At 41.5% G+C, this 17,883-nt stretch overlaps 1 protein-coding gene across 1 annotated transcript in view; it reads left to right on the top strand.

Moving 5' to 3' along the window:
• Positions 1 to 17,883, top strand: part of ADCY2 (adenylate cyclase 2) — a 388,518-nt gene that overhangs the window by 282,249 nt on the left and 88,386 nt on the right. The window contains exons 9-13 of the mRNA XM_072807368.1: positions 642 to 774; positions 1,703 to 1,876; positions 5,944 to 5,987; positions 9,457 to 9,537; positions 17,139 to 17,208. Of these exons, the coding sequence (XP_072663469.1) occupies positions 642 to 774; positions 1,703 to 1,876; positions 5,944 to 5,987; positions 9,457 to 9,537; positions 17,139 to 17,208 (502 nt within the window). The remainder of the gene's footprint in view (positions 1 to 641; positions 775 to 1,702; positions 1,877 to 5,943; positions 5,988 to 9,456; positions 9,538 to 17,138; positions 17,209 to 17,883) is intronic.

The raw sequence follows: 17,883 nt of genomic DNA, 5'->3' as shown, positions 1-17,883 counted from the left end.
CTTCAAGGCTCAATTCCACCACCCCACCCTGAGGTCAAAGATGGTGGATATCAGAACCTGAATTACTTTTTATTTATTTGCAAATGTATGCATAGTGACCTAAGTGAAAGATGTTTTATAACGCTGGGCAGATGTGGCATTTCTCTGTTCCTGGTGACCTCTGGAGCCAGTACTATTGAAATGAGTGAACTGTAACATTTGCCTCCACTTAGAGGAGCGTATTTCAGACGAGACAATTTTGATGCAAGTGTTATAATTTGCAGAAGTGTGGAAGCAAACACTGAGAGAGAAAATCCATACTTTCATACAGATCGGCAGATCCCATAAAATGCCGTTGGCATGTGTTTCAAAAAATATGCTGATACACAAAACTTCCATATGATCCAGTTTTATTTGCTGTAATTCACCATGCCCACCCTGCAGAGAAGCTCTAAATGTCCGTATCTTGTGACCTCTGTGAGCATCTTTCTAAAGTCCTGTGTAATAAAATATAAATCTGTGTTACAGTCCATTTTACCAAGAACATAGAGCCTTTCCTTCATTTGGGGGAGAGGAAATTATTTCTGAAATCATAAATAAATAGAAAAATTTTCATGTTTTTCCTTACCTGTCTTGATTGTGGTTTTAAAATGGAATTTCAGACGTGTTCACATTTCTTCTGTCACCCTGGAACACTTGAACGGCGCTTATAAAGTGGAGGAAGGAGACGGTGACATCAGAGACCCATATTTAAAGCAGCACCTGGTGAAGACCTACTTTGTAATCAACCCCAAGGTCAGTACTGTAAGGAGCCTATAATTAACCTGCGACTTCTGTGATTGAGATGGAAAGGGGCAAGTTAGTGATACAGATAAGCATTTTTAGTCAAGAATCAATTTAATGCTTTGCTAGTCTTTGCCTCAAATTATTTTAAGTGCACATGGCAGTTTGATTATGGACCACGTTTTGTAATAATAAATTCAAATACTTATTAAAGAAACAGTTGAAATGAATTGCTTGCTTCTGTGATAAGGTCACTGCCAGTATGAGGAGTTGTAAGTGTTAGACCATGATGCTTCTGGAAGTCTCCCCATGTGCCCACCCTGGCAGTTGGAAAATTGCATAAAGACATGCTCAGGGGGCACCTGGTGGCTCAGTGGTTGAGGATCTGCCATTGGCTCAGGTCGTGATCCCGGAGTCCTGGGATCGAGTCCCACATGGGGCTCCCCAGAGGGAGCCTGCTCCTGCTTCTCCCTCTGCCTCTGTCTCTGCCTCTCTCTGTGTCTCTCATGAATTAAATAAATAATCTTTAAGAACATTTTGTTTAGTCAGAGAACACCTGGACACAGATTCATAAAATCATTTAGCATCAGAAAACCATCCCAATCTCTAACAACTGTCACTTTAGGAAACCACAATCACCAAGAAAAAGTGCAGAGCAGCCTATCTTGTTTAAGAATTTACTTTGTAAAAATGCCTGCTAAAATCACGATTATTTTTTCCTAAGTGTAAATTACTAGTATCTTTTGCTGTCTGGACAGAAATCACCCAGCTCAAAGAGCTTGTAACACTGGAAACCAGTTGCCCTGAAGGAGGGAGGTCAGAAGCCGTGGAGAGTGAGGGGGTGACATGGGAGGAATCTTACAGTGGGGGCGAGGGAGCGGAAAGGAGGAGGTTGACCCCTTGGCTAGGCCAGGTGTCATGCTCTGCTTCTCACCCCCAGGGAGAACGAAGGAGTCCTCACCTCTTCAGACCTCGCCACACCCTCGATGGAGCCAAGATGAGGGCTTCTGTTCGCATGACCCGGTACCTGGAGTCCTGGGGAGCGGCCAAGCCCTTTGCACACCTGCATCATCGAGACAGCATGACCACAGAGAATGGCAAGATCAGCACGACGGTACGCTCTCCCCGTGCTCAGAACGCCAGCGCCTAACACAGAGGGCTTGGGCTGCTTCTGCCAAAGTAACTTTGGTCTGTGATGAAGCAGGCTTACCCCTTCTCCTCCAGGAGGCCCCTTACCAACAGCTCCCAGGGTGTGAGTGAGGGCTGGGCTCACTTTGCTAAGGGTTTGAACCAAGGCAATTCTGCAGTAAAACTTTATAACCCGAGACCATTTTATTTACCTGTTACTTCATTTAGTTATTAGCAGCAGTTGAACTTTTTTTTTTTTTTTTTTTTGTCGTGGCATTTTGTTTGTTTGCTCTCATAAAGCAGAAAGACTGGGCATCTTAACCAAAGAACAGATGAAGGCATGATGCCCTTGCAGGTTAAATCGCAGCATCTAGACTGTCTTCTCATCTTGGGAGTGTTCAAGCCGTGTCCAGGGCAGTGAACGTTCTGCTATTGTTGGAGCTCCCTGCTGACATCCCTCCAGCTCCCAACAGCTCATCAAGTGCCAAAGCTCCTTACGACAGGGACACTTTCACTAAGATGGCTGAAATGCAGATAGAAAATAGCAAAGACCCACAGGGGACTAGGAAAGTAACTACAGCGAAGCACTTAGAATAATCCCAGTAGCATTGTTAGAGTTTTAAAACCATCTCTGAGTAAAATTTCATGTATAATGGTGTTAATTGTACCAGGGATGCGGTTGAGGTGAAAAAGACAGTGGAATGTTACGTAGCCCCCATTGGCTGATGAGAAGAGGCCCATCAGCTTGTCGGGTGAAAGCCAACTCTTCAATCTTGCTGTGCCTCCGGCCTCCCCACAGCCCACAGTGACAACACCCAAGCCCCCCGCCTCCCTGATCCACATTCTTGTTTGGGCTTCATTATGTCTCTCCTCTCAACTTCCCTGGTGGTTTTTTTCCCAATGAAAAAGTAAATGTGAGCTGTCAGGGGACCGTATCCATTGTTCCACCAAGGAGTCAGCCTGCCAGCAGAGGTCCGAGAGCAGTGTGCTGCATCTTGGGAAGAGAGAGACCATAAGTAGCAAATGAGTAAACAAACAGGCTCATTTCCAGGGCTGCTGAGGTTGATGACAAAGACAACATGGAGGTGTCCCTGGGGAGGGAGTGGCTGCTTTGGGTGGGCCAGCTGGGGGTCTCAGGGAGGAGAGCAGGACAGTGGGGAGGAGGTAGCAGCAAATACACTCACTGGCCCCAACATGGAAATGAGTCAATGTCTTCAGTGGGGGTGACAGAGAGGAGGCTGGTGTGGCTGCAGTGTCATCAGCAGTAAGGACTCAGAGTTTATCAAGGGATGAGATGCGCTGAGCTAATAGTGCAATCCACTCTACGTATAACAAGAAGTCATCAGAGGATCGGAATTGAGGAAAGGCCATGGCATAATTAATGCTTTGGAATGATGGAGCAATAGTGCACGGCTCCAGAGGAGATTGATGCCCTGTTATGCTCAGATTATAGTAGAAAAATGAGTGAGGAGCAAACCCAGGGGCTCATGTGAACTTAGGGCAAATAAGACTTGGCAATAGACAACTAGGCTCAAAAAGGAGGATCAAAGATCATCCATACCACACTTCTTTGGCTGCACAGCTGGAACAATGATGAATAGCTGAAATGACAGATTCTTGGGTGGAAACAGGTGATGCAAGATGGAAAAGTGAACACTTTGCTGATGGGCATCTTCCAGACACTATGCCGTTTAGACACCTCCATGCGGTTCCGCCCCCAGTTGGATGTGTAAGCCTGGAACTCGGGAGAACTCTGAGCTGAGATTGGAAGAAGAGTTTTCCAGTTTTAGGTGATATTCAAAGCCATGGAACCAGATGAAATCATCAAGAGGAGATCCAAGGAGGCAGACCTGAGGCTTCTGGGGCCTCCCAGCATTTGGGGCCGTTTGAGGGAAGCATCCTAGGATGGGAGTCTCCATTGTCAGTGAAAGTCAATGTTTCTATCACTTGTACAAAAAATGATAATAATTTGGATGATTTTGCTTCAATACTGCATGTTACTAGAGCCCATGGCTGATAACTCTATGTCTAGCTGAGATTTATTATGTACCAGTGTTTGGTTGGTTGGCTTTCAAGAAAGTAAAATAGTCTATAAATATGAGAATGTGATCTTATATGTTGTTTCTTTCGTGGTTTCACATACTGTTTCCAGGTGCATTATTGATGTCATTGTGGTTGTTGTTTCCTATCAGTCTTTGGGGCACTTGGTTGGTTCAGTCAGTTAAGCCTTTGACTGTTGATCTCAGGGTCAATCTTGAGTTCAAGCTCCACGTTGGGCTCCATGCTGGGTGTGGAGCCTACTTAAAAAATACTGAGTCTTATCAGTCTTTATTGTCCCAAAACTTAAGAAGGACTGCCTCCCCTGTTGCCTGAGCATGGGGCCCCGGGAGAGATTTCATTCTGACTTTAATCTGTGGGCATGTGTTAGTGACGATGCCTCCCTCAGGAGAGAATCAGAACTGTCTAGTGCTTCTGGCTTCAGGGAGCTGTGTATAAAAATTGGAAGATCTCTTGAACAAACTCAACTTCCTTAATCAGCTGGTCTCACAGTTTCAGGTGCAGAGCCGAGGGATTGCCTTAGCAACAGTCTAGAATGTCTTAAGAAAATCCCAGGCTTTGTTTAGTACAGGAAGCTCATACAACTGTTGGCTGTGTCCCTTACTCACTCTGAGAAACACCCCGGCATCATTCTTATTAATACATTCCAAGGTCAAACGGTGTCATTACCAAAAGTGATTTCTTTTCCTTAATCCCCTATGCAGAACTCCACTGACTCTTGATTCAGTGTTGATAGAGCTGGTGAATAATGCATTATTTTACTTTATGTAATACGTGCCTGCTTCAGCAGCACATATACTTTATGAAATAAGACTTGGAGTCTAGTTATTTTTTAAAAAATAGCCTTCCTTTTCCCTAAGCTAAATACATTTCCTAATCTAATGCTGGAGATAAAGCTGCAAAGTTTCTTTGGAGCCACTTAGAGAAGCTTTGTTTCAACTTTAATTTCTGCCACAGATGTATAAAAGTGCATCTTCTGGGTTTTTTAAAGTCTGTTGAACATTTGGCAGCGTGTCCCCCACTGATGAACCCTGACCAGTGTCTCTCTCTAAGTTCCTTTACAGAAACTACCAGCACTCATATGTTGGTTTCCTCTTTTTGATCAATGAGTTGTGATTTTACATACTTAATTGAGGGTGCCAGTTTCTTAACAGCCCAGTTCAGGGATAATGCCTGGCTACAGATTCAGTGGGGATATTTGTGTTTATTTTTATTTTTTAAATTTAAAAAAATATATATTTTATTTATTTATTCATGAGAGACACAGAGAGAGGCAAAGACACAGGCAGAGGGAGAAGCAGGTTCCACACAGGGAGCCCGATGCAGGACTCGATCCTGGGACTCCAGGATCATGCCCTGGGCTGAAGGCAGATGCTCAACCACTGAGCCACCCAGGTGTCCTGATATTTGTGTTTAAAAGCATTTTTTAGGGATCCCTGGGTGGCGCAGCGGTTTGGCGCCTGCCTTTGGCCCAGGGCGCGATCCTGGAGACCCGGGATCTAATCCCACGTCGGGCTCCCGGTGCATGGAGCCTGCTTCTCCCTCTGCCTGTGTCTCTGCCTCTCTCTCTCTCTCTCTGTGACTATCATAAAAATTAAAAAAAATTAAAAGCATTTTTTAGTATGTGAAGCCAGACTACGTTTTCATAGGATTGTAAACTGTCTACAGTACCTAACAGTTACCTGCAAGGCCCTTATGTGAAGTCATATCTGCAAATATCAGGATGTCAATTTTAAAGCTCCAGACAACAATCCTGATATTTCCAACATCCAGACTTTATAGGTGACACCAACATTCTAAGTATAAACTGAGATTTTCACCTTTTTCACATTTATAATTAAGCTCCTCTTCTCCATGGGGTAATTGTTACCTAAATGATGCTTTCCATGATAAAAGAAAGAAATAATGTTATGCATGATTATCATTGCAACATTGTCCTTTAAAGTTTGTGGTTAGAAACTAATAACCTTTTTTGTTTTTGTTTTTTTTTAATAGGATGTGCCAATGGGTCAGCATAATTTCCAAAATCGTACCTTGAGGTATGGTATTTGTTGTACTTTCTGATTTTTAAAGGCTTGGGTTTCTTTAGAATTTATTTCTGAAAGTGATTATCATCAATTAGAGTAACAACTTTGGAAGGCCATTTCTTCTAAAAAGAGCAGCTGCTTGTGAAAAGCCCAATTAGATTGTTTTCAGCTTCTAAAAATATAATTATTAGTGTCATGTTATCAGGTTTAAAAGAGAGAAAAGGAAAACAGCACCTGGCAAACACATTTGAACTTTAAATTGTTTTTCCTAAAAATGACTCTTCTTAACATTAATATGTAGTAAAAAAAATTTGAATTTTCTTATAACGGGTACGTTGCTTAAAATTACATACTGTCTATGTGTTGAATCCTAGAGATAAAAGCCAGATAAGTCTGGCCTTTCTATAGTGAAAAGAAGGCCTGCCAACTGCTCAAAATAAGATAAAAGCTTCAGACGCTGTCCACAGTCCCCTGTCACCATTGACCACAGAATGACAGGCAGTAAACCTTTTTCATGCTCCTCTAGCTTTGAGGCTCAAAGTTGACTTTAGTATTGGTTAGGCAGTTAAGTATTTCTTATTGAAGTCGTTAGGAAAATTAATAAGCCCAGAACTTAAGTCAGCCTTTCTTTTCCCACAGGGAAGTGAGTTTATTCTGTAGAAAACGCGTTGTATCCAAGTATAATTAAACACAATTAGATTGTCACCTGCCACATCCTTGCAAGTAGCACACCTCATTCCAGAATCTTCTGTGTGACTCCATTTGTTGTAACGAGCTCGAATTTGTATTTTAGGTGACATTTGAAATTTTAATATTGAGATGTAATACTCAGAGTCCGGTGTTGTAAGGATATTGGTTTCTTAGGCTTTTGAAACATTATCTAAGTGGCGCATGCTGTATTAAAGAGAACTTAGTATCAATTTAAGAACATTATGGTTCCTGTAAGATGCCTTGAGAAGGTGTGACTCATCAAGCCAATAAGATGCAGCACATCTGCAAGTGACTATCCACGGAAATTTCATAGACATCTTTTCACTTTATATTCAGTATTTCTTCTGATACCTCTCTCATCCTCCCTGAGATTCTGCTTCAAGGGTCTATTCATTGAAAGTAGAGCAGGATCACCTTGTGGATGTGCCCATATGATGTGGGCAGCAGCTTCCGGGACAAGTGCCGGGTGCAAGACACTGACAATAGGCATCATTTGGATCTGAACTAGGCATACGGAAAATCTAACTTCATCCCTACTCCAACATAGACACAATGCCATTGCCTTTGTAGATGGGAGGACACAGAGGCACAAGAGGTTAGGGGAATGGCCAGAGCCACATGGCTGGCCAGCGTGAGGCCCAGATTTGTGCCCTGGCCTTGTGACCTCAAACTCTCAGCTCCTAACTACTCTCCTGTCCTACCGGCTTTGCTGGGAGTCTCTTCCATATCGATTCTGCTTTCTGCGATGTTTGGATCGTTGGTGGTCCCAAGGCCTCATAGGGAGAGCACCACTTTCAAATCAGTCTCACCAGGGCTGTCCTCACATGTCCTGGCTTCCTGAATGCCTGTGTTATAAAACCTCCCTGAGCCTGCTGCCTAGCCATTGAGCCAGCATTACCTGGTATTGAACATTACCTGAGATAACGCATGACCTCCTCCCCTCGTCTTTAGATACCGTAGACCAGGCATGGAAGTGGGACAGGTCGGGGAAAGAGGTCAGGAGAAAACTTGAGAGGAAATTAGCAGGGGGCCCAGCAGCAGGAACACAGGCTGGACTTCCAGAAACGCCTGAAGTCCACGGAACAAAGCCCTAGCTGGCAAATTAAGAACCCCTGGTGGTAGATTATCTGCCCCAGGGGATCCTATCATTTACCAGAGCAGAAATCACAAAATTACAGACACAAGAAAACTGTGTTTTAAGAATTGTTATCTAGGGACACTTGGGTGGCTCAGTGGTTGAGCATCTGCCTTCGACTCAGGTCATGATACTAGGGTCCTGGGATCCAAGTCCCACATCAGACTCTCTGTAGGGAGCCTGCTTCTCCCTCTGCCTGTGTCTCTGCCTCTGTCTGTGTCTCTCATGTATAAATGAATAAAATCTTAAAAAAAAAAAAAGGAATTGTTATCCAGGTAATCGGTAAACACAGAGGCTGTTAATAATACGCACATATTGACTATGTCGTGTGCACCTTTACAGCGTTGAGTGCTGTACAGGCATTATGTAAACTAATCCTAAAACAGATTCAGGGAGGCAAGGCTATTGTTAGCCGCCGGGCATAACAATGAAGGATTATGTTCCCTGTGAGCCACCAGGGACCTACACTGTTCTTAGATGTGATGAGACTTCGTGAAAAAGAAAGTCCGCAAACTCAAGTGTAGGCAGAGGGCTGATACCAAAAAATGAAGGTAGCGCCTCGCCTATAAATGAGAATGAACCATCCTAGATGACTGCTAAATTAACTTGCTTTTTTAAAAAAAGAAGGATAAAAATGAATTTGCCTTCTTCAACAGCTACAGGCGGGTCTGAAATCAGAAAAGTTACTGTTATCCCAGAGTAGAAGGCCTTTCCAATTAGTAGTTGAATTCACTGGAGCACAGAGAAGCCATGTGCTCCCTCCACATTGGACCAGGTGACTTGCAGAGGCTCTACTGAGAGGCAGGTGCAGGCTGGGTGGGGCCAATCTGGTGAGGCTCGCCTGGGCTTTTACTCTCTGTAGCAGATGTATAATTTTTAAAAATAGGGACTATTTTGGTTTTCTCCTTTATATCATGCTCACGCGAATGGTCACAGTAACCTTGGGGAACTCGTTCTTTTGGCCTAATTTATTTACAAGGCGTCTTTTATTATGGTTGAAGATTATTTTCTTCTAAGATCAAGTGAGTGTCTGCAAATATATGTGGGGTTTCCTGTGAATAGGGCTTTCAAATTAAAGCTGAGGAAGCTTTAAATGCATACAATTAAGCTTTGATATGCCTCAAAGAAGACTGTAGTCCTGCAAATTCTTGAAAACTGACCAAGGGAAGCATGAACAAGGAATAACTGTTTTGATCTTTTTTTTCCACCAAACCAAATTTTTGCAGGGGAATTTCCAAAGGCAGTGTGCTCCATCATAAAATAAAATTTATGAACGCAACAAGTCAAGGGCTAATGCATCTCTTAGGACAGAAAGTTCTTTTATCGCAAACACCAGGTACTTATCTCCAGTGTCGCTTTTTTAATGCTGGTATCATTTAACTCAGTGACTAAACTCTAAGGCAATATTTTACTGCACCAAAAACTCTAGTCAGTTTGCTCAATCCACAGAGTGGCTAGATGTTAATAGAGAAAAGACTGTTCAGACACTCTGGTTTCCTTCCTTCTTTATTTTTATTTTTATTTTTATTTTTTTTATCCAACGGCAGGATTAAACAGAAATTTTAGTATCATAGAAAAATGAACTTCATATTTGGCTTAGTCTATTCTCTGTCATAATATTTCCTTTTCATACAGAACCAAGTCCCAAAAGAAAAGATTTGAAGAAGAATTAAATGAAAGGATGATTCAAGCAATTGATGGAATTAATGCACAAAAGTGAGTACTTTGTAATCTTAAATTACCATGCATTTTTTATTTCAAATCCTATGATTTGAAAATTGTGTCATATTTTCCAAGAATTTTCACCGTAAACTATATAACACTTGCCATGACAAAGCCATGCTTTTAGAGGCCATTCGTTCGTTTCATCTCAATTGTCCTTAGTAATCTCCTTCGGTAATTAGAAAATGTTTCATTCCTGCCTAAAAAAATACTCTCCAAGTAGATTACTGGAAAATAGCATGACATAAACATAGAAAAATCATAGCAAGCAAAACGTGTTCAATAAGTAATATTTTTTAAAGATCAATAGGAATGCTATATGGGAAATTTTGAGTTGTGTTTTGTGACACTCTCTATTCAAAATGCATTTATTCCCTTGCACAACCAGGGAACGTGGACCTACCCATGTTCTAATTTGTCGAAGAGAGGCTTTGAGAATTAGAATCTGAATTCATGGCAGCAGTAGGACGAAGAAAAATTCTTTGGAGGACAAAATATCATTCAGTCGATGAAATCTGAAGTCTGTGAATGTCTGTTCAGTCTATGAATTGCTGTTGATTTTTAAATGGTCCAGGAGATGCAATGGGAAAAATTTTTTAAAGTGGTAGCTCACATGGCCTGGACATAATGACTACATTCGTTGTCTTTGGAATTTTCCTTAGGTGCATGTGTCATGGCTGAATTCTGGAGGGCAGAAGATTGATGGCAGTATGGTGCCTCTGCCCATTAGACACTCAGTGAATGTTTATTCGTTTAAATTGTACCAAACACATCAGTAGGTCCAAATGAAAAGCCTTAATGAAAAAGTTTCCATCCTTGCAAACCTATTTGATTTTTATCATGAAGTTGACTCTTGAAAAAAGTATGAATGATTTTCACCTGAACTTTCTGCTTTCAAAACTATGTTGCACAGCTTTGAAAAATGTGTGCCTTCTCTAGATTGTTCCATATAAGGATTAGTTTTAGAATATTTACATGACTTAAGAAAGAATCATATGAGTGCATATGTATGTGCGTATATGGGGTGTGTGTGTGTATGTATGTGTGTGTGTGTGAGTGTGATCACATATACACACGATGAAGTAATTTAGCTGGGCTAGAATTGCAATTCACATATCTGGCATGTTGAATTAATACTTGTCTAGAGATGCCTTTGCATGCCTTCCACCTGCCATGGGGCCCTCAGGACACCCCAGCAGTGCCAGGACAAATGTTCTGCTTTGCCTAGTACTAAAAGCAGTATAAAAGTCAACCTCAACTCTGCTGAAACCTCAGCACATCACAAATCGAGAAACTACATTACCTAGAATCTATTGGCAGCCCAAATCTAGGGAAGGGTCTGATTGCATGTAATACAGGTGGACAGATACATTCATTCAGCCACAGGAAATCGCACCTACTACTCTGTGACCCACCAAAATAACACAGCATCAGAAGAAAGGGAACACCTCGTCCCTGACAAAGTTTAACAATTTCAGTAGTAATGGTAATAATAGAAAACCCGTTTATAAAATCAACCTCAGCATGCCTTCTTGCAGGACCTCTACCTTCTTCTTTTTTTTTTTTTTTTTTTTTTAAGATTTTATTTATTTATTCATGAGAGACAGAGAGAGAGAGGCAGAGGGAGGGAGAAGCAGCCTCCCTGTGAGGAGCCCGATGTGGGACTGGATCCCAGGACCCCAGGATCACCCCCTGAGCCAAAGGAAGAGGATCAACCACTGAGCCACCCAGGTTCCCCAGGAGCTCTACCTTCTAAAATGACCTTTGTGTCCACCTTTTAGAATATTCCAACTGAAGGAATCGTTAGAAAGCATAATCACTGGTCTGGCCTTATTTTTGTTCAGGTGGCTTTTGGAGTGTCTGTGCTGTATCATTTCATATTCAAATGCGTTTTGAGGGAACACCTTCATGTTTTAATGGAGTTTTATTCTAAGTGTTGTGCCCAAGATTGCAAATCCGAGAAACCACCAAGGAGCCGACACCGATACAAGTACACGAGGGTTTATTTACAAGCTCGAGCGTGGGTCCAAGTATACTCCACACAGCAGAGCAGGAGCTTGAACCCCGAAATGGGTTACAGCTGGGTTTTTTATGGGCTGATCTAGGGGATTTTCAGAAGGGGTGGAGGAATTTTTTTTTTCCCATTTCAATATGGGGGAATGGGTGGGGGAGTTTCTTAAGATCTGATATGGGATTCTCTGAGTTCTGTTGTCTTTCTGATATGGGATTTCCTGCCGAGGGCATTCTGAGCTTTGTTCTCATTCTAATATGGGGCTTAACTGAAGTAAGGTCAAGTTCAGCTCTTATTCACAGGGGCTGAGGTGGCTGTAGTTGTGCTAACGCTGAACTTAAGGTGGAATGGCCTTAATTTTCTCGGCCTCCACATAAGGTAATGTTTAATGTTGGTGTAACCACTTATGTTATAATTTTCCCAACACATTTTAGAAATGAAATAGGGAAAGATGTCATACTGAACTCAGAAGCCCAAAGGGAAAATGTTGAAATGGAAGCCACTTTGCATTTATTTCTTAACTAGCTTCCCTCCCCTTCTGTTAGGCTCAACTCTTTACCTCCTCTTGTTCCTCCCTTTGATGTCCTTCTGATCTTTGCATTTCCCCTGGAGGAGTCAATGGGGACTTCCTGGCTTGATGCATTATTCCTTTTTTTTCCTGCAATGGACAGGAAACAGTGATTTATATGCAGATTTTCGTGTCCGCAAGTTCATTTAGTCCCTTAGCAAGCATTTAGTGAAGGCTCAGCAGAGGCAGCCCGTGCTTGGCATCAGACATCCAAGACACAAGGCATGGTGTCACCTCTCAAAGCCCTGAAGGAGAGGAGAGAAACCAGCACACAGGTGCTCAGAGCAGGTGCCCGAGATTCTGACTGAGTCCTGATAGGCAAGGTGAGAGGAAAAAAGCATGATTGATACCTTCTGCACTGAGGTGACCTTCCAGAAACTTCTCTCAGGAGCCTCACTTTGGGAACAGGGAGGCCTCATAGTCTAAGGTGCCCAGACCATCCCCTCCCCAGGGGCATTTTTTTTCTCCAGAGGAGTAAGGCTTTCCTGTAAGACTAATTTCTTTCTTTTTTTTTTTTTTAAGATTTTATTTATTTATTCATGAGAGACACAAAGAGAGAAGCAGAGATGTAGTCAGAGGGATGAGCAGGTTCCCCGAGGGGAGTCTAAGGTGGGACTTGATCCCAGGACTCCAGGACTATACCCTGAGCTGAAGGCAGACACTCAACCCCTGAGCCACTGAGAGGTCCCAAGACTAATTTCAGTAAAAGAGATGTGCTAGGTGATTATCTTCAAATCAGACTGCCATGTCAAGTTCTCCTACATTTGCCTTTTGGTTTTTTGTTTGTTTTTAAGAAAAAGCAACTAGAAAGAGGTAATGTGACAGTTCTAAGAGGGAAAAATATTGGCCTTCACACTGAAAAAAAGACCTGGTGAGTTAATGAAGATGGTGTGCCCCAAGTTTCAGTGTGTATGCTGGGCAGTGCAAATGCACAAATACAGGACAGCAGGACCAGAGGGTCTCAGACCACAGAGCTCAGGAAGGGCTGGTCTTCCACATGGTGAGAGCCTCTGTCCAGCAGCATTTCCTTAGGCCTTGCTTTCCTTGACCCTCTTTCCCAAATGCCCCGGGGTCTTAGTGCATCATCAAAGCCACCAAAGCTACAGGTTCAATATGCCCACACAGGTGAGATAGGTCAGCAGGGCCACCATACCCAAAGACCACGACCAGGGGCTACAACCACAGACCTTTACTTGGCACAGTTCTGGAGACTGTAGGTCCAAGGACCCTGGTCTTGGTTGGGTTCTGGTGAGAGTTCTTTCCTTGACTGGTGGAAGGTTGCCTTCCTGTTGTGTTCACAGGGCCTCTGCTTGAGGCTGGGCAGAGTGAGACAGCAACTGAGTGAGCTGTCATTCATTCCTTCCCACCATTACGACCTCATTTAACTCTAATCATCTCCATAGAGGCCCCATCTCCACATAGAGCCACATTGGGGGCTGGACCTTCAACCTACGAATGGTGGGGACACAGATCCTCAGGCTGTAACAGTAGGAAAGTGGTCTTCCTTCTATTTTAGTGCCCTCTTGGCTGTAAGAACCTACATCCTTCCATTCCAGAATAATTCTGGGTAAGGATATGAGTGTACTCATTCCCCTCACTCAAGTCAGGATCTTATTTAGCATTTTCTTTGTTTGACTGGGCCTAGCACACAAAAAACTTGGTGTAAATTACTGGAGAGTCACTCACTGTATAGCACAGGGGTGAGGTTCATTTTCTTCATCCCACTGCCACCTGGGTCAGGAAGGATGTCAGGACACTGTATGTAACACACACGTTCTCCCTCCCTTCCTTCCCTCTCCTTTCCATTCTGTTCCCTCCTTTGCCTCTCTATTCCAATTCCCAAAAATAATATTTGACCTTATCAGCCCGCACTAATCTTTCCTATTCCAAATACCCAAATCACGTTTATAAACATTGGCGTTTCCTGCAAATCAGTGAAGGGAACTGCTCCATCTCTGAGAACCTACAGACGACAAAGCCTGTGGGAAGAATATACCCTTCTTCCTTGTGAGGGAAAGGTCGGAAAAACCCCATGCTCGTGGCTGAGGAAGCACAATATTAAGTACTAGGGACATGAGAAGTGAGACCTGGTCTCAAGAACTTCCTGTCTTCCTGTCCACCTGCAGGACACAGGCAGGTGATTGAGGCCCACAAGGGCCCTGCTGATTGAGGTGGAAATGCTTTTACTTCCTACCTGATAAATTTCACTCTTAGTTTACTTCCAAGCTTAGATGACCCAGGGGCATTTTGAAATTAGAATTTTCTTTCTCAATAATGAAAAAAAAAATGTTTTGAATAAGTTACCTGCATACATTATTCATAGTTTGATATTCATAATAAGTACACAGTTCTGAAGTGAATATGGTTAAATGTATCTCAGATTTTATTTTCCACTTGCCAGTCTCATCAAATAGGACAATACCATATTTCTGCACTTCATACTGTAATAAATACTAACAAAAGTTTATGTCCCTGATACCTAAAGCTTATAACCTTAAACCAAATACTTAAACCAAAAAGTATTTTTATAGTTCTTACTTTTTTTTCCCCAGGGGTTGAATTTTCTTTATTTTTTTTTTAATTTATATTCAATTAGCCAACATATAGTTCTTACTTTAAATGGCATTCATTCTAGAATACATTAGTGACTTCCGTACCTCAGTTGAAAGTGCACCATCTGTGGTGCAGATTTGGGGGGATGGTCCAGCTCATCATGGCGCACATGGGGTGTAAAGTCCTGGGTACAGAGCTCTCCAGGTGGACCTGGAGATGTCCCTCCCCCAGTGTGGTGGTCTCCTGGGTGAACTTGTCATTAGCCCTGATGAGAAGCATCAGTGTGCATTTAGAGACTCTGATCCAATATCAGTTGGTGACTACACTTGCCAGTTACAAGGTAAAGTGTAACAGTTGACTTGACCTTCTTTCCCTGATCCCCAAATCTCTATCTCCCAAATAAACCTCAGGGAGTCGGAATCCATAGACATCTGACCGGTGGTTTGGAAAAGTACCCCATTAATAAATTCATGTGAAATAAATAAATAATTTTTAAAAATAGCCAAACTTTGGAAGGAGCCACGATATCCTTTGATAGATGAATAAAGAAGATGTGGTCTATATATACAATGGAATAATACTCAGCCATCAGAAAGGATGCATACCCACCATTTGCTTCAACATGGATGGAACTGGAGGGTATTATGCTGAATGAAATAAGTCAATCAGAGAAGAACAGTCATCATATGGTTTCACTCATAAGGGGAATATAAGAAATAGTGAAAGGGATTATAAGAGAAAGGAGGGGAACTGAGTGGAGAAAAATTAGAGAGGAAGACAAACCATGAGAGACTTCTAACTAGAAGGGGAGGTGGTGGGGGAATGGGGTAATGGGGTGATGGGCATTAAGGAGGGCATGTGAGGGGATAAGCACTGGATGTTATACTATATGTTGGCAAATTGAATTTAAATAAAATATTTAAAAAGATAATTGATAAAAAAGAAAAACCTTATGATCTGATAAAGGAACTGACATCCCAGTAGGAAGGAAGGAAGGAAGGAAGGAAGGAAGGAAGGAAGGAAGGAAGGAAGGAAGGAGAAAGAAAAAGAAAGAAAGAAGAAAGAAAGAAAGAAAGAAAGAAAGAAAGAAAGAAAGAAGAAAGAAAAAGAAAGAAAAGATTCATGTGAATTGATAACTGAACAGCTATAACAGTTTTTTAGAAATATACATAAAACATGATTTTACATCTAATGCCCTAATATATGTATGTACTCTCTCTCCCTGTATATTAATATGCAGGTATAGTAATAGATGTCACTATATGGTTGTATACACTTACAGATATATGCATATATACACATTATATAGAGACATATATAATGTATAGACATTTATAAATCAGGTTATTTTTTATTATAAAAGTATGTAGATTCTTAAGCATAATGACCCAAACCAGTCAGTAATATATTTTGCTGGTATTTATTTCTAGATTTTTTTTTTCTCTATACACAGACTTCCGTGTTTCCTTGTATTGCTGTGCTTGTAAATGTGAGAGTGTGTATCTTTCTATTTCACTCAGCTTTCTGTCATCAAATGTGCATTTATTTTATTACCAGGTGTGTGACCATACCAGGTATCACGTGCCTGGTTGGCTGGGTCTTTCACGAGGTGTCTCTCTTCCACTTGCCAGTGTATACAACATTCTAGAGAAGAGTTTTGTCCTTAAGCTCTTTATTTCCACTGCCTTCTCAAAACTGATTTCGGAAAGTCAGTGTGTGAGAATGCATACTTCATATAGTTTTTTATCTATTTTTCAACATCTAAGGGAATCTGTGTATATCACCTGTGTGCATTGATGTTTGCATTCGATGTACTACATTAGTGGTCTGAACCAATTGTTTATTGTATTAGCATTTTTACCCATTTTTTGAAAACTGCATTCAAGCAAAATATTTTACTTTATAGAAATGCAAAACATGACAATAAAAATATTTTCTGTAAGTGAAATAAGCAGGATCTTCTCTCACAGAATTTGAAGGATACTCTAAATGGTTTTTTTTTTTTTTTTTTTTTTTTTTTTCTCTAAATGGTTTTGATGCTCTGATGTATTGCTTGCTATAGGCTAAGAAAAGCAGTGCTTCTCTATGAACCAGATTTTTCAGAGGATGAAACTACCATGTGATTTCAGTAAAACATCAGGGAATAAATTTATTGGTGAATATGAATCCTTTTGATGATTTATCTCCCTATTTATTTAATTTGGGTAATGTGAGTTTCAATTTGGTATGACAACTGGTTTGTAATAGTAATTTTCCAAGGAGGGCCATGCGTGTATAGGAGTATTATATTTGCACATCCCATTAGTCCTCGGTTCCATATCCCATTTTTTGGTATTATTTTTTAAATCTTCAATTTTGGATGATTTACAAGAAAGAAAGAAGAATGCATGTTATTTTTTTTAAGTTTCAGATCATTGGTTGGAAGTGTGGTTTTATGATATCTGTCTTTCTTTTTATTTCCAGGCAGTGGCTCAAGTCTGAAGACATTCAGAGAATCTCACTCCTGTTCTACAATAAAATACTAGAAAAAGAAGTAAGCTACATTTTTTCCCTGATCTTTTTTTCTGAAATGTGAATTTAAAAAAAAAAACAACCCTTCATGAAGTTGTGCTCTTGTTTTGAGCAAGCAGCACTGACACTGCCTCTGACTGTATCAGACCTATTTGCAGCTTGTCCTGTGATGCTTCCATGCACTTATTCTTGTACTGTGTGTCTCATGACCGAGTTTCTCTCTGGCCAGTCATCCTGCTCAGCCCTCCTGGTAGGGAAAGAAACTGCAACAGGTTTGAGATCCGGGGCCACAGGGAGGGTACAGGAGCTCGTAACTGGCTTTCCCAATGGCATATTTTCTTAGAAAAGTCTTTAAAAGAAAACAAAATCCTTCCTGATAAAGTTGCAGTTTCCTTACACAAATCATTTTATTTTTTTTCATTTTATTTTTTTTAACAAAAATATGAGATATACATTCAACATCTGTTTGGGAGAATTAGAAACCCCAAACTTTTGGGATGCCTGGGTGGCTCAGTGGTTGAGTGTCTGCCTTTGGCTCAGGTTGTGATCCTGGGGTCATGGGATTGAGTCCCACATCAGGCTTCCCACAGGGGAGCCTGCTTCTCCCTCTGCCTGTGTCTCTGCCTCTCTCTGTGTGTCTCTCATGAATAAATAAATAAAATCTTTAGGAAAAAAAGAACTTCCAAACATTCAAATA

Source organism: Canis lupus, chromosome 31, assembly GCF_048164855.1.
Source record: "Canis lupus baileyi chromosome 31, mCanLup2.hap1, whole genome shotgun sequence".
Lineage (NCBI taxonomy): Eukaryota > Metazoa > Chordata > Mammalia > Carnivora > Canidae > Canis > Canis lupus.
Note: the sequence above shows the minus strand (reverse complement) of the source record. Positions and strands in the feature narration are given on the sequence as shown.